This window comes from Tachysurus vachellii, chromosome 24 (assembly GCF_030014155.1).
Source record: "Tachysurus vachellii isolate PV-2020 chromosome 24, HZAU_Pvac_v1, whole genome shotgun sequence".
In the NCBI taxonomy this organism is placed as follows: Eukaryota; Metazoa; Chordata; class Actinopteri; order Siluriformes; family Bagridae; genus Tachysurus; species Tachysurus vachellii.
The window spans coordinates 4,551,009-4,576,624 of record NC_083483.1 but is presented as its reverse complement, the minus strand read 5'-3'; the positions used below and the strand labels follow the sequence as shown (position 1 = coordinate 4,576,624).

Below are 25,616 nucleotides of genomic sequence, written 5' to 3'. Positions count from 1 at the left end.
ACAGTTCTTATTACTGTATGATAATTTTTTGTTACACAACAGTAATATCAGATAGTATATCTGGCAGCACAACATGTTTCCCTTTGGTATTTCATGTTAAGCTGCTAGGAGACCAGTGAGTGATCCACAAACAGATCTCCTTGGGATACTAGCAGACATCAACTGCTTTACAGTGATAATATTCATTGTTTGTTTGAAGTTAGTTTTTTGAAGTCAGTTCATAATATACTTCAGGGAAGAATTAGTGAATTAATGAAAGTTGTTGTTTGTGGAATACTTACTTTATATAATAAGGAACACTGTTTTGAGAAACAGAGCGTTCAAAAGGACTTTGCACAGACACTGTAAATAGGAAAAAAATCTACATGGTCAGTATAATAATAATAATAATAATAATAATAATAATAATAATAATAATAATAATAATAATAAACTATGCCAAAATGCATAAATGATTTGTTTCACCTTGTAGAAAATGCTGAGAATTGGGTCCTAAATCTCTGTGGGCCTCAATAAGCTGGGACAGATGTTCTTCAACTGATATCTAAAAAAGATACGTTAGTGCAATGAGTTAGTGATTTATCAATCATCACACATTTTCACAATGTGAATTGTGATCAAAGAATATGTGCAAAAACAGAGTGCAAAGTCTGTGCCACTGTATGTTTAAGGTATCTTTTAAATATCTGACGGTCAATCTGGAGGTTTGATCCTCCAAACAACAAACCGGCGCCTTAACTACTTGAGCAACCTCTTTGTCTAATGAACAGCTATCTTCACAATACATGTTCCAAGGGTACCATGACACGAACAAAGTAGATTTCTAAAGACCCCAGAAAAAGAGTAATGCTCAATTTGGAAAAGGTCACAAAACCATCTATAAAAAGTTTGTACTCCATTCATCCACATTCTGACAGACTGTGTACTAATAGAGAAACTTCAAGACCATATTTACCCTCCCAAGGATTGGTTGACCTACAAGGATCACTCCAAGGCCAATACATTTAATGGTCTGCAGTCTCTTACATTGGCTTATTGTAATGTTCATGAATCCACCATCAGCAGAACACTTTAGTGATATGCATGGCAGGGTTGAAAGAATAAAGCCACTGATTTTGCACACAATGAATCCTATAAATAAGTGTTGGAAGTCTATGAGTGTGAGAATTAGAGTGCTCTATAGAGTCCCTTCCCAAAAGTATTGGAATGACTATGACATGTTTTTTTGCATCATATACAGTGAACACATTTGGCTTTGGGATCAAATGATTAATCAGACAAAAGATCAGAATTTCAGATTTCATATCTAAATATTTAGACCATATCCATATGTGTTCAAGTAATCACAAATACTGGAACAGGTGTTTTTGTTGCCCATTTGTGAAGACTGCATTTGCTGTTAAAAGAACAAACCAAAATGAAGAACAGAGATCTATCAATAGGAGAACAAGAAGACACATTAGGTATAGCCAAGAGAATGATTTGGAAAGACCTAAAATAAACCACTGGTGCACTAACAAACAGATATCAAACAGGTTGCCCAAGGAAAACAACAGATGTTTGATGACAAACTTTGTCAAAGTTTGATGACAAACTTTGTGAAGAAAAACTCAAGAACAACAGTCATCACCAACATCCACAGGGCAGTGTGAAAGGAATCCTAAATTATTCAGTATTTTTTTGAATCACCTTGTCCTTTATTACAGCATTTAGTCTGTTGGGATATGTGTCGGAAGGTGAACCCTCTTCCCATTGACAACTTTCTGGCAGAAGGTTTTCCTCAAGAATTTGATGGCACTAACCCCATCCATTTTTTTCTCTGTCCTGAAAAGTGCTCCAGTCCCTGCTACAAAGAAACAACAGGGTATTACCACCTCCATACTTTACTGTAGGAATGGTGGTATTTGCATGGTGAGCTGTATCGGCCAAGTGCAGTTACAGTATAATGTAATGTGGCCTTTCCTGAGTATGCACACAATGACCACTCAAATTCCTGCAGCTGCTTCAAAATTGCTGTAGGCCTCCCTGACCATTTTCCTCCTCTCTCTTCCATCCAGTTTGGTGGGACATCCTGGATCCAGGGAGGGTCTCAGTTGTACCAATCCACTTCTTAATAATAGACACACTGTGCTTCTAGGGACTGATAAATTTAACATTTAAAAACATTTTGTATCCATCTCTTGACCTATTCCTGTCCACAACATTATCCTGGAGATCTTCTGACAGTGCCTTGCCATCCATGTTTGCTTCAGTTGCACTACCATGGACTGAAATGTGGTGAAATGGGATGTGGTAAACTAGTGGTTAAGGTGTTGGACTACCAATTGGTCGGTTGTAAGTTTGATTCCTACGTCCACCAAGCTGCCACTGCTGGGCCCATGAGCAAGGCCCTTAACCCTCAATTGCTCAGTTGTATAAAAAAATGAGATAAAATGTAAGTTGCTCTGGATAAGGGCATCTGCTAAATGCTTTAAATGAATGAAATGAAATGCTCAGGGAATAGCTCATTATGCTGATCTAATCAAATGACCAAAATTGATCACAGGCTTGTTGTGCCAAAGATTAGCAAGACCTGATTGAGTTTAACAGTCATTTTTAGAGGCAGGAGTGAGCCTTTATCAAACTTAGTGATTTTTTTTTTTTAAATGAACTGTTGGACAACCGTACCATAGTTTTTCTGTAGATCTCGGCTGTCGCATGTTGCATGCAAATAAAGCAACCTACATTATGTTTTTTTTTTTGTCTAAAAAGTGATGTTACATATTATTTTTAATCAAAATCCAAACATTTTACTATAACAACTTTTTGTTAGGGAAAAGTAATGTCTGGGAAAAATGTTTTTGTACCTAGTCAATACTGAAACAGTCATGAAACAAAATATGTACTAAAAAGGTGGCATTATTAATATAATTATCATGACATTATCATCAGGTCAGGCTACTTCATATAAAACAATATCCTAATGCCTAATAATTATTATAATTATTATCCTAATAAACTAGATTTCAGTTCTCTTCAGAAATATTTTCCATGTTGTGTGTTGTTTTAGTATGCGCAGCATCTCACCATTTAACCCATTCTTATCTGTAGTTGGCGTGCAGCTTTAAACTTATAATTTTTCTTTGACCGGAGCTGTCAAAACTTGAGCAAGTTGCACAAGCGAATCAGAAAGTGCCTGTTTAACCCCTAAACGTTAAAGGTGGTTTGTGCTGTATCAGATGTGTTCTTTGATGTAGCATCCGTAACATCACGTCCATAATCCAAAACTAAAGTCTTTTAACAAAAGCGCATGAAATGTTTGTCACACGTTATATTTGTATAAGTTGCACAGAATGTTGGACATTTTTGCATCAGCAATATTTGTGTAACATAAACTTAACCTCACCATAGTAGGCTGAGAAATTCACTGATACATTTAATAAGATACTTATAAAGCAAAGAGGCTGGTAAACCAAAATGTACAAAATGTTTTGTCATCCCCTTCTCAATCAGGAAATTTTCAAATGCTAACATTTTGTCAAAACCATTCATTCATTCATTTTCTACCACTTATCCGAACTACCTCGGGTCACGGGGAGCCTGTGCCTATCTCAGGCGTCATCGAGCATCAAGGCAGGATACACCCTGGACGGAGTGCCAACCCATCACAGGGCACACACACACACACACTCTCTCATTCAATCACGCAATCACACACTACGGACAATTTTCCAGAGATGCCAATCAACCTACCATGCATGTCTTTGGACCGGGAGAAAACCGGAGTACCCGGAGGAAACCCCCGAGGCACGGGGAGAACATGCAAACTCCACACACACAAGGCGGAGGCGGGAATCGGAGGTGTGAGGCGAACGTGCTAACCACTAATCCACCGTGCCCCCCTGTCAAAACCATAAGTCTATTCCCCATTTTAAAAAAGACCATTTAAAATTTTTTATTGGTGTACACCAACTTGCTGTATGAAAAACAAACAAACAAACAAACAAAAACATCACATTTTATATAAAATAATGAATATGAATTTATAAATTCTATTTTAAGTTCAGGTCTGTTTGTGTGTGCCCAACTCTTTTTTTATGTTAAAGATGACCTTTGCATGGAATTGCCTGTGTGCAGACTGAAATCGTTAAAGAAACTTAGAGAAGAGACACAAAAGTTCTGGAACCAACATTAACTTCCAACAAAGTGATATACAGTATAGAGGCCAAAGCACTGAGAAAGATTCTGTACATGTCTAATGATAAAATTCATGATTCAGAATGAATTCAGATGTCACCTGCCTAATGTTGTGTAGGTCCTCCTTGTGTAGGTCTAAACAGCTCTGACCTGTTGAGACTACAAAAGAACTCTAAAACTGTGCATATATCTGGCACCAAGAAGTGCTTTAGGCAATAAGAAGCTTCACAGCTTTTACAATGTTTCAGTTACCTCACTAAGTACATTTTAGTAGTGTAGTAAAATCACCTCATTGAATATGCCATAAATCTCCTGCTGGAGCTTTTCTGATAGGAATAATAAATCAGTAAACTTATCGTTTATGTTACATAAATGTTGCTGTTGGTATAGACAATTAAGAACCATCTAAAAAAATAACATCCTTAAGCAAACCCAGCTGGCTCCTTTTACTGAAAAAAATGTTTACCTGAAGAAGTCTCCATCGCCTATTGAGATCATCATTTCTCTTTAGGTTGTCTGGAGAAAGTTGAATACCAGGAACTTTAAACTGAGAAGCCAACTTGTTCAATTGATTTACATCATCCTGGATTGGTGCTATCATCTCCTGGAATCCCTGGTTAATTAAAGAAAGGTAGAGGAAATTATAAAAAGCAATATTAGAATAAAATATAACAGTAGCTTACTGATTTTGACATTGTCTATCAATTTGTCCATCAATTCATCTATCTATCAATCTGGTGTGCTTATTCAACAACAAACTTGCACTAAACAAGGACTGACCATAGTCCTTAGCAGAGAAGCCTGATATGAACTATTCATTTCATACTATATTTTTTCCTCAGAATTATTCTGCAAAGCTTAGCACACTGAAAGAAAAGTGCTTTCTTTCTTATCTTTTTTGCATGCATGAGCTCACACTCATGACTTATCATTTATATTTAGATTAGCACATACTTTATTAGGTACACCTACCAGGTACCTGTGTGCTGAATAACAGTTTTATCAGGTCTGCATATAACATGGTCTACAGTCAGTATTTACTAACTAACTAAAGTATGTATATAAATAACAAAGTGACCTATACAGTAAGATTAATGTACACACTAGTCAATCAGGTATAGATATCAAGCATTTTTACCTTATAAACAAGCCACTGAATGTATTATTCGGTTACTGAAATCTAAAGCCTTAAAGATAATTAACTTAATGATATAGAGCAGTCACATGGACACTTTAATAAGATTGATGTCCAGGCAATAAAATAATTGTAATATGCTATTTGCAAATTCTCTAACCATCATGAAAGTCAGTTACAATTTGTAAATTAATTTATAAAAATAAATTTTAATTGTCTCAACATTTCTCTTAAATGGTGTGGCTCATTATAGTGTGATACCAAACACTAACCTTAACCATGTTGATTTGGTCATTTAAACTGTCAATAAGCAAGTCTCCAACTGGTGTCCAAGAATTGTTTTGAATTTCAGCTTGTTGAAGCTTAAACTCTAATTGATCTGCTGAATCTTGAAGTCCCACCAGTCTCTCCAAAGCTAGCTCCAACTGTTGTTGCCAGTCTTCTGAAGCTGTACCAAGGTTCTTCCATAGTTTGCTTACATCCTCTGCTTCCTTACGTAAAATACGTTCCACATTTTGAATTCTTTCCTCAGTGCTGACAACTGGAGAATACAAAAAGAGCAAAAGAAAACTTCTTTAAGCACTATGTGTAACAATGCCATTGTAACACCATAATTAAAGTACAATATAATCATACGTCTTACAAATTATACAAACCCGATTCCAAAAAAGTTGGGACACTGTACAAATTGTGAATAAAACAGGAATGCAATAATTTACAACTCTCAAACTTATTGTCAGGAGTCTGCCCGGACTTTGGCCATGTGCCTTTTGTTTATGTTCTGTGTTCACGTGTCTGCCCCGCCCTTGTCTTTTCCTCCCCACCTCTGCACACCTGTCCCTCATGTTTGATTAATTATTTGTACTATTTAGTTGAGCCGCGTTGCCTTGTGCAGCGCGGAATCCTCTGTTGTCTTTGTCCGCTGTTGTCTTTGTCCTGTTTCTTGGGGACTTTTAGTTAATAAATCCTGTTTTCGTTTAGCTGTCCTGCATTTGAGTCCGTTTTTATCCCGCGTTCATTACACTTATATTTTATTCACAACTGAATATAGATAACATACAGTATCAAATGTTGAAAGTGAGACATTTTGAAATGTCATGCTCACTAAGGAATTGGCTCATTTTGGATTTCATGAGAGCTACACATTCCAAAAAAGTTGGGACAAGTAGCAATAAGAGGCCGGAAAAGTTAAATGTACATATAAGAAACAGCTGGAGGACCAATTGGCAAATTATTAGGTCAATTGGCAACATGATTGGGTATAAAAAAGAGCCTCTCAGAGTGGCAGTGTCTCTCAGAAGTCAAGATGGGCCCTTAGACGGCACTGCATCACATACAGGAATGCTACTGAAATGGAAATCACAACATGGGGTCAAAAATACTTCCAGAAAACATTGTCGGTGAACACAATCCACCGTGCCATTTGCCGTTGCTGGCTAAAACTGTATAGGTCAAAAAAGAAGCCATATCTAAACATAATCCAGAAGTGCAGGCATTTTCTCTGGGCCAAGGCTCATTTAAAATGGACTGAGGTAAAGTGGAAAACTGTTCTGTGGTCAGACGAATCAAAATTTGAAGTTCTTTTTGGAAAACTGGGACGCCATGTCATCTGGACTAAAGAGGACAAGTGCCCCTTTTCCACCGAGGCAGTTTGAGTGCTGGTTCGGAGCCTAATTTAGAACCAGTCCTTTCTTTATCGACGGCCAAAGCACCTGCTCTGAACCAGGAAAAGTGGTTCTTAAGTAGCACCAAAACGTTGCTGGTCTAGACTTAAGAACCGTTTGTGTCAGGGGCTGTGGGCGGGGCTACTGTTAGCGCATTTGATAATGTACCTTAAGTATACTAATGTTTAATACACTTTTACTTTACCGCGATATGATTCATTATCAGCACACATGATAGTAAGTAGCTACATGCTAAGGCTAAATTTTTCTGTGTTAATGATAAAATAATATGTACTTTCTCGATAACAACCTCCGTTTATACAGATTACATGGAGCTGCACGTACACGTTGGATTCGCCGCGTTTGGATGTTAATGTGGGTTCACAAAACCATGAGCATTAACAGTAAAGCAACATCCGCCATTGTTGATGTGATTGGCGCCGCTGCTGCGCTAACGTTGCTGGGACACGTGACACATACTGTATACAGTGACGTCAGACTCTGCTCTGTGACGGCTCTCTACCCGGTGGAAAGGCAACCCGGTTCTTAGAAGATTTGCCAGTGGAACCAACTTTGAACCAGCACCAGCACTAGCTCTGAACCAGCACCCATTTTTTTTGGTGGAAAAGGTAGGACAACCCAAGTTGTTATCAGGGCTCAGTTCAGAAGCCTGCATCTCTGATGGTATGGGGTTGCATGAGTGCGTGTGGCATGGGCAGCTTACACATCTGGAAAGGCACCATCAATGCTGAAAGGTATATCCAAGTTCTAGAACAACATATTCTCCCATCCAGACGTCGTCTCTTTCAGGGAAGACCTTGCATTTTCCAACATGACAATGCCAGACCACATACTGTACTGCATCAGTTACATCATGGCTGCATAGAAGAAGGATCCGGGTATTGAAATCGCCAGCCTGCAGTCCAGATCTTTCACCCATAGAAAACATTTGGTGCACCATAAAGAGGAAGATTCGACAAAGAAGACCTAAGACAGTTGAGCAACTAGAAGTCTGTATTAGACAAGAATGGGAGAACATTCCTATTCTTAAACTTGAGCAACTTGTCTCCTCAGTCCCCAGACATTTGCAGACTGTTATAAAAAGAAGACGGATGCCACACAGTGGTAAACATGGCCTTGTCCCAACTTTTTTGAGATGTGTCAACTTATTTTTCCCTTAAAATGATACATTTGATATGTCATCTATGTTGTATTCTGAATAAAATATTGAAATTTGCAACTTCCACATCACTGCATTCTGTTTTTATTCACAATTTGTACAGTGTCATCTTTTTTGGAATCGGTTTTCTATGTTCAAAACATTTTTGTTACATTTATTACATTGTATATGCACTTTTATTGAAATATGTGTATTGTAGTAGTTACCTGATATTTACCCCACAATATACATGTATTTTAGGCATTTAACAAATCTTAATCTTCATTGCCATATTTGTGGTTTTTGCAAAAAATATGCTACACAGCCACCAAAATCTTGTTTTATGGTACAGTATATAACCACAGATCCATTCCTACTGTAAGATACATCAATCAACCAGAACATGCCCAATATTGTGTAGCTCTCCCAATACTGCCAAAACAGCTCTGACCCATCAAGCTTGGAGGCACCAGGATTTCCACTGCAGAACTTGACCATCCAATAAGGATGTGGCAATGACTTACAAATCTACATAATTTTAATGAATTCCCACTGGCGGTGCTTTCTGGATCCATATGCATAGTTTAATGAGGCAGAGGCAGAATAAACAAATCCAAAACAGTAATCCAATACAACAATACAATACTTTGCGACTATTGCAGCGGGCACACTGATTAAATGTCCAAGCAACCCGGAAGAGGCTCAATACTCGGGAGAGAGTTCCCTCTGGTGGCTGGAAGAGGGCGTAGATGTTACAATGATACATGTCCATGATAAAATAGACAGCACTTAATAGTCAGATGTTCCAGGTGAGTTGAGCAGGAATGTGACAGAGTGGTAATGTTCCATGGATCGCACCAGTTGTTTATGACCACGAACAACAGCTATATAAAATAAAGCACCTAGGCATGCAGACTGCATCCAAGCCTTACATCACCAAGTGCAATGCAAAATGTTGGATGCAGTGGTGTAAAACCTGCCACCACTCTAGCAATAGGGTTATGTTCTCTAGAGTAACGAATCACACTTCTCTGTCTGGCAATCTGATAGATGAATCTGGGTTTGGCAGTTGCCAGGAGTACGACACTTGCCTGACTGTATTGTGCCAAATGTAAATTTGATGGAAGGAGAATTATGGTGTGTGGTGGTTTTTCAGAGTTTGGGATTGGCCCCTTAGTTCCAGTGAAATGAACCCTTAATGCTTCCGCATACCAAGACATTGTAGACAATTTAATGCTCTCAACTTTGTGGGAACGGTTTGGGGACCCTTACTGTTCCCACATGACTGCATACCGGTGCACAAAGCAGGGTCAATAAAGACAAGGATGAGCTTGGTGTGAAGGAACTTGACCAATCTGCACAGAGTCCTGACCTCAACCTGATAGAGCACCTTTGGGATGAATTAGAGTGAAGAATGTGAGGCACACCTTCTTGTGCAACATCAGTGCCTGACCTTACAAATGAGCTTCTAGAGGAATGGTTAAAAATTCCCATAAACACACTCCTAATGGGGAGCCTAATCCCTATTAAACCCTATGGATTAGAAATGGGATGTCATTAAAGTTCATGTGCAAGTAAAGGCAGACGTCCCAAAATGCTCTCTGACAGCCACAAATGAATCTCCTCATATACAGTAACATTTATGCTCAGTCCAAGGTACAATGAATGGTACCATGAGTAAATTGTAAATGAGTAAAAACTGCCAATACCACAACAACCGTGCTCTCACATCAAATTTTGTCAATATTTTACCTTGTTCCCAAGACAGCACAGTTCTCCAAGAACGGAAATTTTTCAAAATTTACAAAATTCTAATTTATTGGATTACTGATGCTGTTGCTTCCTTCTCCAAGTAACACAGAGCAACCCACAGATCAGACTATAGACCCCAGGCTTTAGAGCAGCCTTCTGTCACCTATTTTTTAATTGTCAAAAAATGCATCAGTAAAAAGAATTCATAAATAAAAACAAATACTAAAGGGTTGTCCTTTCCATTAAAAATTTACAGAATAATTATTACATTTGGAACATCAGAGCACATAACAGCTTTACTAACTATACACAGCAGCAAGTGTATATAAATCTCATACTGCACACATGCATTTACTATTACAGTAAGATTAAATCCATACCTCTTTCAACAGGAGTCTGTTTCCATTCTTCACCAGGCATTTCAATTAAAAAACTTTTCACATTATCAAGTGCTCCATTTATTGAAGGGTCTTTTGCACTCAGCTCCCTCCTGAAGTCCTGTGACAAAATGATAAGGACTAAGTAGTACAATTTCACACATGCAGTGCTTTCTCTTCTGTGTGTTTTTCCTCATACCCTTACAACAGTGCACATAGTGAGGGTATTATCATATGCAGCTGTATTTTCTAGACATAAGGTTCTTCCAAAGTACAAGAAATTTCACATAATGTAATTTAGAATATAGGAATAATAGACAAGTATCTATACGACATTTTTTAAAGAAAACTCAACTTATACTGGGTAAATCTAGATTTTTATACAATCAGGTCTTTGCACAATTGATGAGAAAGACATAATAAAACCATATTAACCTTATGGGTGATCAGTTGCTGGCGAACAGTAGGGACATCCCCCCCAACTGGTTTCTGTTGCTCCAGCTCCTCTCTCTTAAGCTGAAGCCACTGGAGTAGGCCCTGTAAGGACAGGTGAAAATGTTTCCACTCTTCCATACTCTCATCCAGGTTATGCCTAAGAAAAAGAGAATGGACAATGTATTTTAAAAAAAAAAAAAAAAAAAAAAAAAAAAAAACTCTTAGAAAATAATATATTAATACAATATAATTAATAGTATCTAACAGCTAGGTTTGAGTTTGTACTTTCTTACATTATATCACACCAATGACAACTTTTTAAATATAGATTTTTAAATCTACTATAAATATTTTTATAAAATAAGTAAAAAAAAACTGATGTAATGCAGTGCCACAAAATATTTATCTGTTTTTGTATTCAGATTTAAACTAAAAGTTGTGGCTATAGTTTTAAATATGGAGCCTAAACCTAACCTAAACCATGCTCAAAAACATTGATGACACTGATAGAAAGTGATGTAAATAATTTCTGTTGAAAAAAGAAGTCATTTTTTCTTCTTAATGGCATTTTGCCATTACACTTTTACTCTATGTGATAAACTGATTCCACTCAAGTTCCATTCACAGACCGTATGATTAATCTGCTGTTTAATCATTGCATGTTGCGCGAACATTGATCCAAGATAATGATGTGTTTACACCTAACAAACAAGCTGCATACAAAATTATTAAAACGTCATTTGCAAACAGTGTGGCTATAAAAATTTGGGATAAAAACATGGTTGAGCAAGCTACCTTCAAAATCCATAGTAATGTTTGCATGTTCATAATGATATGTAAATAGATTTGCATAACTACATGCACATTTCTTCAGCTTAAACTCAATTGCAAAAAATATTTCAGAATTAAAAGATTCTTACCTCATATTGTTGACTTTTTTACATAATTCTTGCCAGCGTTTTCCCATGCTGTAAAGTTGTTTTTGCAGCACTATTGCATTGTCTGTCCTTCCCAGTGATGCCACAATACGGTGCCCATTTTCATCAAGTGAATGATACACATCTGTCTGGGTATTAATCTCTCTCTGCAGATCCTGAAGATATTAACAGGGTTATTTCAGTTAGTGTTTCCTGTCCCTTGGAGCTAACAAGCAATCTTTATAAACAGGTTAATTAGATTTTCAGGGCTGAAAAAAACAGGGCTGGCTTTAGAAAATACAAATAAAGTCAAACACATAGTATTGAACTTGTACAATACTTTACAACTATTTTAATTGCAGAATATTTTACCTTCACATACTTTTTTTTTTTTTACAAAGAAAAACATTTTTCCTTTGAATGTAATGTACATAACTTACATAATTCCCAAGTTAAAAGAAACAAATTAGAAACAGCATCAAAACAAAAACTGACACTAGAAAGGAACAATGATAATCAGACCATAACATGGTATGTCTTCCGGTGTAACATATCCATAGATTAAGGCTTCAGGTGAAACATTCAGCCTGACTCCTGGAGCACATCCCTGTATTTCCACACCATATGGATATATGTGTGTCTGCAGTAGAATAAGTTGAGAGATAATATGGAAGTCTGAACAAGTAAAAAATGGTGAATGTCCCGAAAAGGGCTTATAATAGTACTGTTCAACAGCTTCAGCATGCCTTTTGAGGAAGGCACATTGGGACTTTTGTTCATAGGGAGAGTGGGCACTGCTACTGAGGAAAGGCCCTGGTCTTTGTTCCCAAAGTCTTAGGAACAAAGCCATCTCCTTATATCCCACTAGTGTGCTTGCCTCTTCAAATTTTAACAAAATCTTTGTGCTCTTGCCAAGTACACATAGTTGTCATACCAGTTAGTGCAGGGCAACCAAGATAAATGTCATTTATCAACGACTTAATACTTACAGAGAAGCCCAGATTTACTGAGATACTAGTTGCATTAATTTGCATGTACTTTTTTATATCTAAAAATTGTGTGCCTTTATTGGGAATGTCAATTTAAGTCAAGCTTTTATTACATAAAGTGCATCTGTGACCCATATTGGATCCAGAGAGGCCATGCTACTGTTGTTACTCCATCTTGAATCATCATCCTGTTCCATTTTAATTATAAAAAATAATTAAATACTTTATTTATTATTTAAATAATTAAATAAAGACACGGTGGCTTAGTGGTTAGCACGTTCGCCTCACACCTCCAGGGTTGGGGGTTCGATTCCCGCCTCCGCCTTGTGTGTGTGGAGTTTGCATGTTCTCCCCGTGCCTCGGCGGTTTCCTCCGGGTACTCCGGTTTCCTCCCTCGGTCCAAAGACATGCATGGTAGGTTGGTTGGCATCTCTGGAAAATTGTCCGTAGTGTGTGATTGCGTGAGTGAATGAGAGTGTGTGTGTGCCCTGCGATGGGTTGGCACTCCGTCCAGGGTGTATCCTGCCTTGATGCCCAATGATGCCTGAGATTGGCACAGGTTCCCCGTGACCCGAGGTAGTTCGGATAAGCGGTAGAAAATGAATGAATGAATGAATGAATGAATGAATGAAAATAATTAAATAAATGGCATAATTTGCAATATTGATTAAGAAGAATATGGACAAGAAAGCTCTTTGGAGAGGTAAACTGAAAGTTGACACACATTAATAACTGTAAATCCAAATAATAGGTGGATAAACAATAATAAAAAATACTGATTAACTATATAAAATAGACGATAAATGTAAAAAAAATCTGCATGTGTGTGTTCTGTTCACAAGGGGTATGAAAATAAAACAAGTTCCATTTGAGTAAATAAAAATGTATATACAAATGTGTGGAACTGATTCTTTTAAGGTGTGAAAATCTTGACAAATCTGTGAAAATGTATCCTGGGCAAATTAGTTTTCTCTAAACAGATAACGTTGCAGTTTTCTATAAGTGACATTTAAGGCTATTTAGTGTACATTAAATTCATATTGAACCTAAGGGGAGATCTTTTTAACTCATTTTACGTGCTATGTGTTATTATTATTTGTTGAATGATAATATAACAATAATATAATATTTGCTGGCACAGCTGGTATGTGGAAGGGTCTTGATAGTGCTGTCCTACAAATATATTGTGCTTCCCCATGATGCAGCATTAACAACAGTTGTCTTCATATGCCTTGGAAATACCTGATAACATTCACCCCCCCGGTTGGTAGGTGTCGTACGATAGGGAAACTGGTATGTAGCAGGTTGCATTTTTTTATGAAGTTCCAGTAACAATTTGAAAATTAGAAAAGACGGCAACAGAAGACTGCTATACAAACTGCTCACTTACTTGCCATTGCTCTACTAAGTGGTGCACTGCAGCTGGATCTTCTGGAAGACATTCCTTGTATGTAGCATCTTGTAAGACATTTGCTGTAGTTTCTGCTTCAGTTAGCCAGTTAAAAAACCTCTCTAGGTCTGCATAAAAGTGATCCATTTGCTGCAGTCTGGCCTCTAGGTCAGCCTCTGTATCCTCTGCACTAAAAGTAATGATGCGTTAATGTTTGACAAACAAAGGACCTTAAATGTGTGTAAAACTTTAAAGAAAATGTCAAATTTCTTGTTAAGGAAACACATTTAAGTTGACTTCATGCTACTTTCATGCAGTGCTTTAAAATAATTTAATTTTTCAAACAAATTACTTAACTTTTTTTTTTATAGTTAATTAGACCTCATGTATGCTCACAGTAGTGAACTTACAATCCCATAGGCTTTCTCAGATGTACATTTCCCACCTAATGTAGATAAATGTTAAATGGGTAGAAATAAGATTACTCTCAATTGGAAAGACACCATCTGGAAGCTCTGTTCACCTCTCATTCATTACTACGACGTAAAATCTTTCAAAGTATGTTCACTTTATGTATCAACTAACATCATATATATACACACACACACACACACACACACACACACACACACACACATATATATATATATATATGAGACAACAATAAATCCTACAAAGATTCAAGTATCAGGTTAATGACAGAGAGATAGAAATAGGGATGAATAAACACCAAAAAACAAGATGCATGTGTGTGTGTGTGTTTGCCCATTAAACCTGCACGAAATAAGATTTGGTGATCAATCAGCCACCAAATTAGATCGGTATCGGCCGATTATCACATTCAATGACTCGATCAATAGTCATTTAATTTAGTCGTTATATAGAACTGATCATAAGTTGATGACATAACATGCAAGGATGTATGTGATGATATAAAATTTTAGAATTACTATGACATCTCAAGCAACAATGAAAAATGTGCCATTTGCTGTGTATGTTCAAAAGAAATATCACCTGGAGGAACATTAGCCAAACTACATACAACATACATACAAACTAAACCACATACTACTACATCTTGAACCACAATATCATATGCCAGGGTGCAAATACTTCACAGATGTAACTCTTCTGGAGTTATATCAAAATGTCTACAACCACATAAACAGCCTACTTCACAGCAATGTGGCAGCGATCAGTTTAACAACTGATATTTAGAGCTCTAGCATGTCCTGATGTCCCTGTTAAGTCTGACAGCGCAGTGGTTAACTGTAAACTTTAAAAAGAGGCAAGTGATTCTCCACTTAAAAGCAAAAAGTTTGACTCCAGTTTGATACATGAGGCTCTCACTCTTTATCAAACACAGCATCATGACTGCTCAAAGGCCACGCTCATTGTGGCAGGTGCCAACAGTGCCAACCTCAACAGTGCCCAGTTTGGGAAATTAGACAATTCCGCCTGCATACAAACAAAGGCTAAAGCAGAAAGCTCCAGTTAAGAGGGAGGTCGCGCGCTGGACAGACCATTCAGTGACCGCTCTGCAGTACGCTCTGGATGACGCAGTTTGGGACATGTTCAGACGGAGCTATGTTGATGTCATCATGTTTCCGGAAGCAGTTTGTTGGATTCATCGAGAAATTAGTGGATGACACAGTCCACAAAACCACCATCAGAACTTTTCCCAATTAGAAAATGTGTGTGAATAAAACTCTGCAATACTCTGGGATCCGCTCCGCTGCCTACAATGTGGGTGGGCCTCACCACCAGGAACATGGACATATACAAAGCTGTGTTCTAAAGCAAGCATAGAATGGTGAAAGAAGCCAAAGCGGCAATACGGAAGGAGACTAGAGTCACAGCTCCAGCACGGGGGTTCTAGGAGCCTGTGGCAGGGGCTTAGAACTATAACAGACTACAAAACATCATCCTCCAGAATGGTGAATGCAGATGCTTCTCTGGCAGATGAGCTAGACACTTTCAACGCTAGCTTTAAAGCTACAGTTTACAGTGCTAATGGCAATAGGAATGCTAATAGTGCTATAAGCAACATGCATACAGAGAGTGCCAGAGCAAAAAACACAATCATCTTCTCTGAGCACAAAGTCAATCAAGTAGCTTTTATTGACGTTTCAACCATATATAGCTGAAGCAGTACACAGTGAACTGAGACAACGTTTCTCCAATTAGTGTCACGGGTGTCTTCAAACTTGTAATCAGTCTGCATACTTAAAGGGTGAAAAGTCGTCACTGTGCTGTTTGGTATCATGGTGTGCACCACACTGAACATGGACCACAGAAAGCTAAGGAGAGTTGTCTCAGGAGATTAGAAGAAAAATTATAAACCAGCATGTTAAAAGTAAAGTATAAAACACCATCTCCAAGCAAAATTGATGACAAATTGAAGTGACAGATGATACAAATGGTTCTAAAGAGCCCAAAACAAGTTCCAAGGAGGTTAGAAGTGAACTCCAAGGTCAAACTCCGTCACCCTTTGAGCCAAACTGGACAATGAAAGACGACTGTGGAGGACTCCACTATTGAAAGCAAATCAGAAAAAAGGAAGACTGGACTTTGCCGAAATGCATACTGACACACCACAGAGCTTGGGCATGAAACTCACCAGAGTATCACAGGTTGCCACTGGATTCCTCTTCCACACTTCCATGACAACATCACAGAACTGAAGAATGTTAGAGACCTTGCACCTTCCATTTGCTGATGCCCCACAGATGCCCAATAGGGTTTAGGTCTGGAGACATGCTTGGCCAGTCCATCACCTTTACCCTCAGCTTCTTTAGCAAGGCAGTGATCGTCATGGAGGTGAGTTTGGGGTTGTTATCATGTTGGAATACTGCCCTGCGGCCCAGTCTCCGAAGGGAGGGGAGCATGCTCTGCTTCAGTAAGTCACAGTACATAGTAACGAGTCAGATGACAGATGGCTAATTGGCCCCAATTTGGACATGTTTACTTAGAGGTGTACTCACTTTTGTCACCAGCAGTTTAGACATTAATACTGTGTGTTGAGTTATTTTGAAAAGACAGTAAAGTGTAATGCATAACATGTAAGTCTGTTATTAGTCAATGTTGGCATTAATGAAATGTGATCCTTCTTTTTGATGGTCTCCAGACATGATTGTTTGTCATTAGGTACAGTACCACCTGACTTTCCACAAGTTGGAACTGGTCAACATTTAAGGCTCTGAAAGCTTCACTTGATGTCAGAAAGCACTGAAAATGCCACGTTCAGTGAGATTGCAGGATTCGGACCTCAGCAGGGCCATTAGGATGTTGCAAGGAGGCATGAAGTTTGGAATGGAATGACATGAGTGTCATTTCCAGAGCCTGGAACAGGTTCAGAAGGTCTGGTAGTGTGAGTAGAAGGCATGGTGGAGGCAGACAACGGGTCAAATACCAATACTAAGACCGATACATAGCCCTGCATGCCTGCAGAAATCGTTTCATGCCTCGAGTCGGGCTGCAAAATGGCCTTCAGGAGGCAACTTGGGTTGCGTCCACTCTGACGGTGAGTACAGACTTCATAAAGTTGGATTGAGAGCCAGAAAACAAGCTGTGGGGGTGCCTGGGTCATCGGTCATGGTTTGGGGAGGCATCTCCATGGATGGAAGGACAGCGCTATAGAGATAAAATCCTGAGACCAGTTGTGCAACCGTATGCTGTGGCAACGTGGACAGATTTCGGGTTTACGCATGTTTATGCAGGTATTCTTGGAGGAGGAGGGCCAACCCGTTCACCCAACTTGAACCCTATTGAACACATTTGGGAGCAGCTACAGTCAAGAGTGCAATCACATCAGGTCCCTCCAGGAACCCGTGTGGAGTTGCAAACAGCATTGTATATAGAATGTTCAAAAACTCATCTCAAGCATGCACAGGTGGTGTGAGGTTGTGATCAATGTCAGAGGTGTTAAGACTGACTACTGACTAGTTGTGTCAATGCATAATGTTGCATGCAATTCATGTTTGTTTTACTGTACAAATTCAGATTTTTGATCTGCTGTAACATGCAAAAACATCTTATTTCACTGAACTGAAAAAGCTTTCTTTCCTGTTTTGGGTCCTGCTTCAAGCTCTGACACTCTGAAGCTCCGCAGTACTGTACAGTATTGTACTTCAGCCAATAATGTTTAAGAGGCATTTCCAGTCCATTGCGGCTTCAGGTGAATTACAGAAGTACTGAACAAGCAACAGTTTTTGTTTGGTGCACTCACAAGCCACTTCACACCTTGTGACAATAAACCATGTCTGGGCACTCTTAAACGTGATGTGGCAGACTTACATGTGATAGAAGAATTTTGAACAATACCCATTCTTGTCTTAGGACATCTTTGATGAACTTTTTTATCCATGATTCTTATATCTTTCTCTCTATATACATGCAGTGTAAGACTTATAAGTATAAGACTACACTGGTCATACATTCATTCAAAGTTACTGTTTTATTACATGAAACATGCGGTCTATTGTGTATTTATATAATAAATTATTTTATCCTCTATAAATCTATCAATGCATACATATGCTAAATAAAATTAAAAATTAATTCCCAATTACAAACTTACCCTTTTCTGATATTGCCCCAAGCAAGATTCATATTCTCAGTCATCTGTTTAATCTTGCTTGTGTCATCATTTGCATAAACAACCAGTAGCTTATTTGCCAGTTCATTAGTCATGTCGACTTCAGCTTGCCACAGCCGTATATCTTTAACAATTTTCTGCAAACATCACATCGACAACAGGTCACAAACTGAAAGTGTCTCATTTTCAAACTTTTCTTACTTTAAATTACCAATTAAATACTGTCAATACAACACATTTGATGTTTGTGCTATACTAGCTGTAGGCCTTTATTTTATCTAAACATTTTTGTTTTCTACAAAATAAAAAAAAACTATTTTTTATTAAAAAACTCAAAACAGCAGTAAAATGTATAAGATGGAATTCACATTACCTTAACATTTGCATGATCAGAGCTTAAAGAGACTTCCTTCCATCCTTCTAGTTTTTCATTGGCTTGGTTTATGTGAGACTCCACCAATTTCTTGGCATCCAGCCAATCCTTAGAATCTTGATACATGTTCTGAAGTTGAATTATCCTGTCCATTAGCTTGGTGTGTGAGTCTTCCCAGTGTGCTTGCAATTTCTCAACTTGTGTAGAAAAAAAGACAATGGTTAAAAAATATTATTAAATAAGAAAAATATTTTTTTTTCAGTTACTTTGTTGTCTTGAGGTTTAGTTGAACATTTAAGACAAAGTTCATTAATTGCTTGGAGTCAATTTTTGCAAATTCTTCTGAATGCATGTGTGGCACGATTCAGAGCAAAGGTGAAAGGCACTACTCAAAAAGAATATTGCTGCCCATCTGAGGTTTGCTACTGTAATGAGTCTGTCTGTTTTTCTGTCCTGTTTCTGTCTGCTGTCTTTCCCGGTTGTTAATTGTTTGCTCCGCCCACTCTTTGGTTTCCATGGACATTAATTGTACTCCTTCTCTCCTTCAGGTGTGTTGTCTTTGTCTCTAATTAGTTCCGCTTTGTCATTGGTTCCTGCCAGCTATATATACTCTGTTTGTTCACTTCCCTGGTGTTGGTCGTTGTTGTAAGTTGGTGTTAATGTTCCCTTCTCCTGTGTGCTCTGTATTCTGCTCTGTTTTGCCTGCCTGTTTGTTTGTCTTGGTTTAGTAAAAGTCTAAAACTGCACTTGGATCCTCATTCGCCTGTGTCCTGCATTGTGACAGCTACCTTGCTTAATTTAAAATGAAAACACTGCATTCCAGAATGAGAACCTTATACCATCTGTGCCATCTATGTGATAGTAATATAATGCTTTGGATTTTGCTGTATCTAGGCCAGGACGACTTCTCATCATTGATAGAATGAATTCAGAATTAAACCAGTAAATTCTAAAGGAAAATGCCAGAATATCTGTCCATGTCCATTTCAAAACAAAATGCACCAAGACAATGATCACAAGTCTACCAAAAGATGATTAAGGAGAAACAAATGCTTTAGTATGGCCAAGTCAAAGTCCTGACCTTAATCCAAAACAAATGTTGTGGAAGGACCTGCAGCAAGCAGTTTACAGTATGTGAGGACACCCATCAACATCCCAGTATTGAAGCTATTCTGTACTGAGGAATGAAATAAAATTCCTCCAAACTGTTGTGCAGGACTAATCAATGTTTACCGGGAACATTAACTTGCAGTTATTGCTGCACAAGGGGGTCACACCAGACACTCAAAGCAAAGATTCACATACTTTTGCCAAAAACCCTTTTAGGAGGCTAAGAACCCTTAATTTAACCTTTTAGGAAGTCTTGCACAACCCCCTTTAAAAAGTCTGCATCTTTTGCCACAGTAGCAAAGGTTTGCAGGGTCAAAGGGAACCTATGTGGATCATTTTGGAAAAACACTTTCAACCTATAAATCAGTTTAATAAGTGGTTTAAATATAAACAGCTATGTGTATATTTGCTAATTATCAGCCACCACATGCGTGGGTAAATTAGCATGCACAAATACAGATGCACACATATGCCCCATTTTCTCAAATTTAGTCATTTGCCAATTCCAAGCCACTTATCAAATGACAACTACCAAATGCAGATAACAAACGCTAGCAATTGTTTTAAATGATGCTCATTCATCTACTTGCATGATAACCATCACAAGACACTGTAGATGAAAGTGGAAAGAATTAAAAATGACAAACCATATTTAAATGTCTAATATACACCGATCAGTCATAATACCACCTGCCTAATATTAAACAAGTCCCCCTTGTGCCATCAAAACCTCTGAACCATCCAGGTGTCAACATTCAATGTCCTCTAATGGGATTATCTGGCACCAAGAAACAGATCTTTTGGGGTCTCCATGGATCGGACTTGATTGTGCAGGACATCCCAAAGATTCTTGTTTAAACTGTGATCTGGAGAATCTGGAGTGATCACCCTGAACTCGTTTCATGTATTTCAAATCATTCCTCAACAATTTCTGTACTGTTACATGTGTGGTTTTGACCTTGTAGCTACAATAATGTCTTTTGATAATGGAATGCAAGAGAAATGTTTCCTTTTCCCACCTTTGAGAAGTCAAAGACAAACCATTAAACGTGGTTTGTGTTTATTCATTCATTTTCAGTAGATGTGTTATCATGATCATCAGTGTGTTAGTTTAAATTACCAATTAGTTAGATTTTGGGAAACAGAAGCAACTAAATTGCAGGAGCAGTGGAACAGACTTGTACACACCTATAAACTAAAGGACTAGGACAAAACTACTGAACTTTAAACTATTAAAGTTATGAATAATTACTGTGATTTAATACATCTATCCTCACCATAAAAATGCAGCAACTAACTCAGGTAAAAGTTTTTTTAACAGGGATTTTAAACACAATATTAGCACTAAATGAAAATAATGCTTACTTTGATCTGTAATTGTAGCACGCATCTGAGGATTGCTGGTTTTGTTTTTGAGGTTTTCCGATGCAGTGATCTGTTTATTCAGATATGGGCGTCTCTGTTCCATGTCTTTCCCTACTGACTGCAAGATAAAAAAAAAATAAGAAGTGTGGCACAAAGAGCATGTAATGGGCAGCTGTACAGTATAAGAAGAAATGGGCCTCCCAAACTTTTAAACAATATTGAAATGAGCTTCTGTAATATGTGCAACAGTTTTCCTATAATAGTACAAGCATTTTTATAGCATGATTTACACTGTAAAAATAGGTTACTTGCAGAGATGGGTAGTAACGAATTACATTATAGAGGCTGCTGCGCGAGAGTATGCTGCGCATCTCCTGCTGAAGTTTAGCGCGCCTTTAGCTGAAAGATGATGGCTGAAGCAGAGGAAGACGTTTGCGCTTTATCAAAGGCAGATCACCCGTGGCCTCAAATTAATTCTATATTTTCACTCCAAGATGTAAAAAATAATAGCTTTATAATGCAATGCATTCTGTGTGAAACAAAACAAAAAGACATCGCAGCTTACAAGAATTCCAGCTCCAACCTAAAAAAACACGTAGCGGTAAGTGTCAAAATGATGCCTATTTGATGGTAATTTGGTAACTATGGGCACTTTGACCTTAACGTAATACTACATTTCACACACAGTCTGAATGTTTTCCCTCATATACGCTCTCGTGCAATCCTGTGAACCCTACAAACAACACGTTCATGAACAAACGTTCATTATAAGCGTCTGCATTTTCATATCCATGTTCCACAAAATAAATTGAATTGCATGCTGTAAGACGTTTTGCATTTATACGCAAATCCTGACATCTCACTTAAGTTTTTTTGACTACGTTTTTTTTTCCACTAAAGTGTAGAACATATACAAAATAAAAATGGGATTATATTTTGTTTTATCCCTACCTAAAGAATACATGTACTTACTTATAAAATGTAACAAATGTAAGAATAAAGTAAATTAATCTTAAAAGGAAGAGCAGGTCAGGAAGAGGCCAGCACATCATTCATTTACATCATTAAACCATTAATCACATTATATATATATATATATACACACACACACACTTCAACCTGTGTTTTATATTAGCAGAATAAAGAGACTTTTAAGGAGAGGTGTGTGAAAGCTCTCCAAGTGGTTTGAAAATCAGGGTTTTTGATGAGTAACTAGTAACTAACTACTTGAGTAATTTTTTCATTGGATACTTTTTTACTCTTACTCAAGTAACTACTAAGATTGTTACTTTTACTCTTTCTTGAGTAAATATTTCCATAAGTACTTGTACTTTTACTTGAGTACAGATTTTGGATACTCTACCCACCTCTGGTTACTTGTCTATGTAACCTATTTTTGCAGTGTACAGTAAATCATTTTCTCACAAAAAGCATATTTTTGTTTCTCGCCATTACCGTCAGGCTTTTTCAATAAATATTTTGTATATTTTTTGTGCTTGACGTCTTTTCTACTGAGTGACTGAGTCACTCCACGGAGTCTCTCTATGTTAGCAGAGGTAGATGGACAGGGAATTATGCCTATTTTTATCACTGAGCTCCCAGAATTGTGCAGCATATCATGGTTGAGAAAAAGACTAAAATAGCATTTATACTCTGCATTTAAAAATAATAGAACACAGCACAACAATAAACATTATACAATAAATTCATTATACAATAAATACTAGAGGAGACAGAGTTTCTCTCACAATCTCATTTATAAATCATATGACCTGTAGTTTCTTACTACAGCATCTTCCTACAATAAAAATGACCTGATAAAAAAGGAGTTCAGTCTAGCAGTCAAAAATGGTTACAGACAATGATATGGTCATGTGCTATTTCCATGACCACTCAGATATTTTGATAAACTGGGCTATTAGGGTGCAATACAATAAGTTATATTAGCCAAAAGCAGGAGTTTACACTGTTATTAACCAGCTGCAACAACTGATTGAACAAAGTCATTTTTTAGCTCCTTCACTAAAACAAGTTACACAGGATAATACTGAAATATAATATTCTAAGAAAAACCCTAACTATACCCACACTTGAGTAAAATCATGCCCCATTCATAGGTCATTTAAGAACTTAAAATATACTTGGATTCTGTGCTACACATGATGGTCAAATACCACTTTGTGAATGGGAGGCAGAATCAGAGAAGTGTGGGATGGCAGAGTTGGGATTACGATTACACACCTGTGGGAAATTTTGCTAAAGAGTGTTCTTCCTTTCAGTGAATAGTGATTAGGATAAGGAGGTGAGAGTTGTGTGTGTGAGTGTGTATGCATTAAATATCACTGTTGAAAAGTAAGAATGAGCCACAGCCAATAAAGAGCATGTGCTTTTAGCTGTCCCAATACTGCTTCCAGTTTCCTTATTTCTAAGAGAATCAGGAAGTATGTTAGAGCCATACACAAAAAATATTCAAATTCAGCAATCAACTTATAATTAGTACTTTTTTTAATTATTTTTGTTTATTTATAAATTATATTTATAATAGTTAGGTGTTTAAAAATATGAAGGACTGCAATTGTGCCATTTAGGGCAGTGAATACATTTTGGAACGAACAATAGACAATGGCATTATAAACAATACAGAACCCTTTAGGTCAAATAACACTGAATAATTAAGACAAGTTTGATGATATAGTTTCATATACAAAATTGTAACAGCACAAAAGTATATATAATAAAAGTGATTTACTGCACTAACCTTGAGTTTCACAGTAAGATCACTGATTTCACTAAGATCTCCTACTCTCACCCGCTGTGTAATCATGTGATCGAGAAGAGAGAGCCAGTCATTAAGTTCAGTGCTTGAATTATTAAATGTGTCCATTGCTGAAACATCTGGGGCACTGCTTGTCAAGTATTCAGCTGCAGAATGAACAAATAATAAATATTACAGCCAATGCATAATACTGAAATATGAGTAATCTATTCACTTTAACTTCATTCATAAAAATGCATTGGCTGTGTGTATGATTAGAATGGAATGATGCTTATTTGCTGTATTTTTTAAACCTTACTTGCTACTCGACATTTATTTTTCCATTCCTTAAGCAGCATTTGAATATTTATCCAGTCTGCACTGAGATTATCAAACTGTTCCTGAAAAATGGAGAACCAAAATTTGTTGTTTTTGATTTTTTATTTTTTTATGTTGGAAAAAAAATGCCCTAATACATATCAGAAATTCCATGTAAATATGTACATTGAAAATAATTCACCCTTTCAGGTTGATAAAGTGGTCTCTCTTTTGCCAAAACTGCTTCTATTTCTGACTTCTTGGACTGGATATCATCAGTCTACAGAAAAACAACCATGAATAAACACCAAGCCTATTCATTGTATTATTCATTGTCCATACACAAGTTAAATCATATTGCAATTATTTAAACTATGTACGTAAAAAGTAAAAAGTACAAAAGTTAAAAAGTATATAAAAAACTGTTTTGTTTCCTATATATCCTTACATATCAGAGTATACCTTATGTTCAATTGCTTCAGGTGACTGTTCAAGTAGGTTCTTAGTTGCAGAGGCCCAGCTGGAGAGCTTGAGGTACAGATCCAAATCTCTCAAGTGATTCTCAATCTGTTGCTGTTTCTCAGGAAGGTTAGATGACACCTTTGGAATTATTAGAAAAACAGTGAAATATTACCAGCATAGCTATCAAATATTTTCTGTCAAACTCTCTCCAAGTGCAAGTGATGATCTTTGAATAAAATATATTTATTCAAAATTTTTATAGGACATCTGGAATAAATCAAAACAGAATACACATTTTAGAGAAAATACTGTGTTTGGCTAACTCAGATGCTAACGATAATAGCAGCGGCAGCAATAACAACAGAATTAACAACAACCCTGTTTTCTGTGTTACACAGGCCGTTACATACACCTTCTGATATGTCTTTTGTAGACACTCTACAAAGGCTCAGCAAACCATCTATAGACAATTAACAACCATCAGTTTATTCTAAACATTGTGTCAATTTGTTTGTTGATGTTCATTAGATAATTTACACAACATACACAACAGATTTTTCAACTTCTCTTATTTGTATACTTTATAAGGATGGCCCAGTTTATGGTTATTAAAGTTTACTAGCCGATCTATAAAATACAAGG

General features: G+C 37.2%; 1 protein-coding gene across 8 annotated transcripts in view; it reads right to left on the bottom strand.

Annotated features, from left to right (window-relative positions):
* The window catches only part of dmd (dystrophin), a 143,783-nt gene that overhangs the window by 58,988 nt on the left and 59,179 nt on the right, over positions 1-25,616 (bottom strand). For 7 of the 8 annotated variants that reach the window (XR_009647702.1, XR_009647700.1, XR_009647701.1 and 4 more), the window contains exons 48-62: positions 24,975-25,112; positions 24,715-24,792; positions 24,514-24,595; positions 24,198-24,361; positions 21,440-21,557; positions 18,965-19,161; positions 18,574-18,728; positions 13,995-14,184; positions 11,619-11,791; positions 10,699-10,855; positions 10,267-10,384; positions 5,584-5,852; positions 4,643-4,789; positions 466-544; positions 282-342 (exon numbers count right to left, since the gene is read on the bottom strand). Coding sequence is in view for 4 of the 8 variants with exons in the window: in XM_060859918.1 (XP_060715901.1) it covers positions 282-342; positions 466-544; positions 4,643-4,789; positions 5,584-5,852; positions 10,267-10,384; positions 10,699-10,855; positions 11,619-11,791; positions 13,995-14,184; positions 18,574-18,728; positions 18,965-19,161; positions 21,440-21,557; positions 24,198-24,361; positions 24,514-24,595; positions 24,715-24,792; positions 24,975-25,112 (2,126 nt within the window). In the remaining 4 variants the exon portion in view is untranslated. Of the gene's footprint in view, positions 1-281; positions 343-465; positions 545-4,642; positions 4,790-5,583; positions 5,853-10,266; positions 10,385-10,698; positions 10,856-11,618; positions 11,792-13,994; positions 14,185-18,573; positions 18,729-18,964; positions 19,162-21,439; positions 21,558-24,197; positions 24,362-24,513; positions 24,596-24,714; positions 24,793-24,974; positions 25,113-25,616 lie in introns of those variants that run through there. The other variant, XM_060859920.1, reaches the window with a different exon arrangement.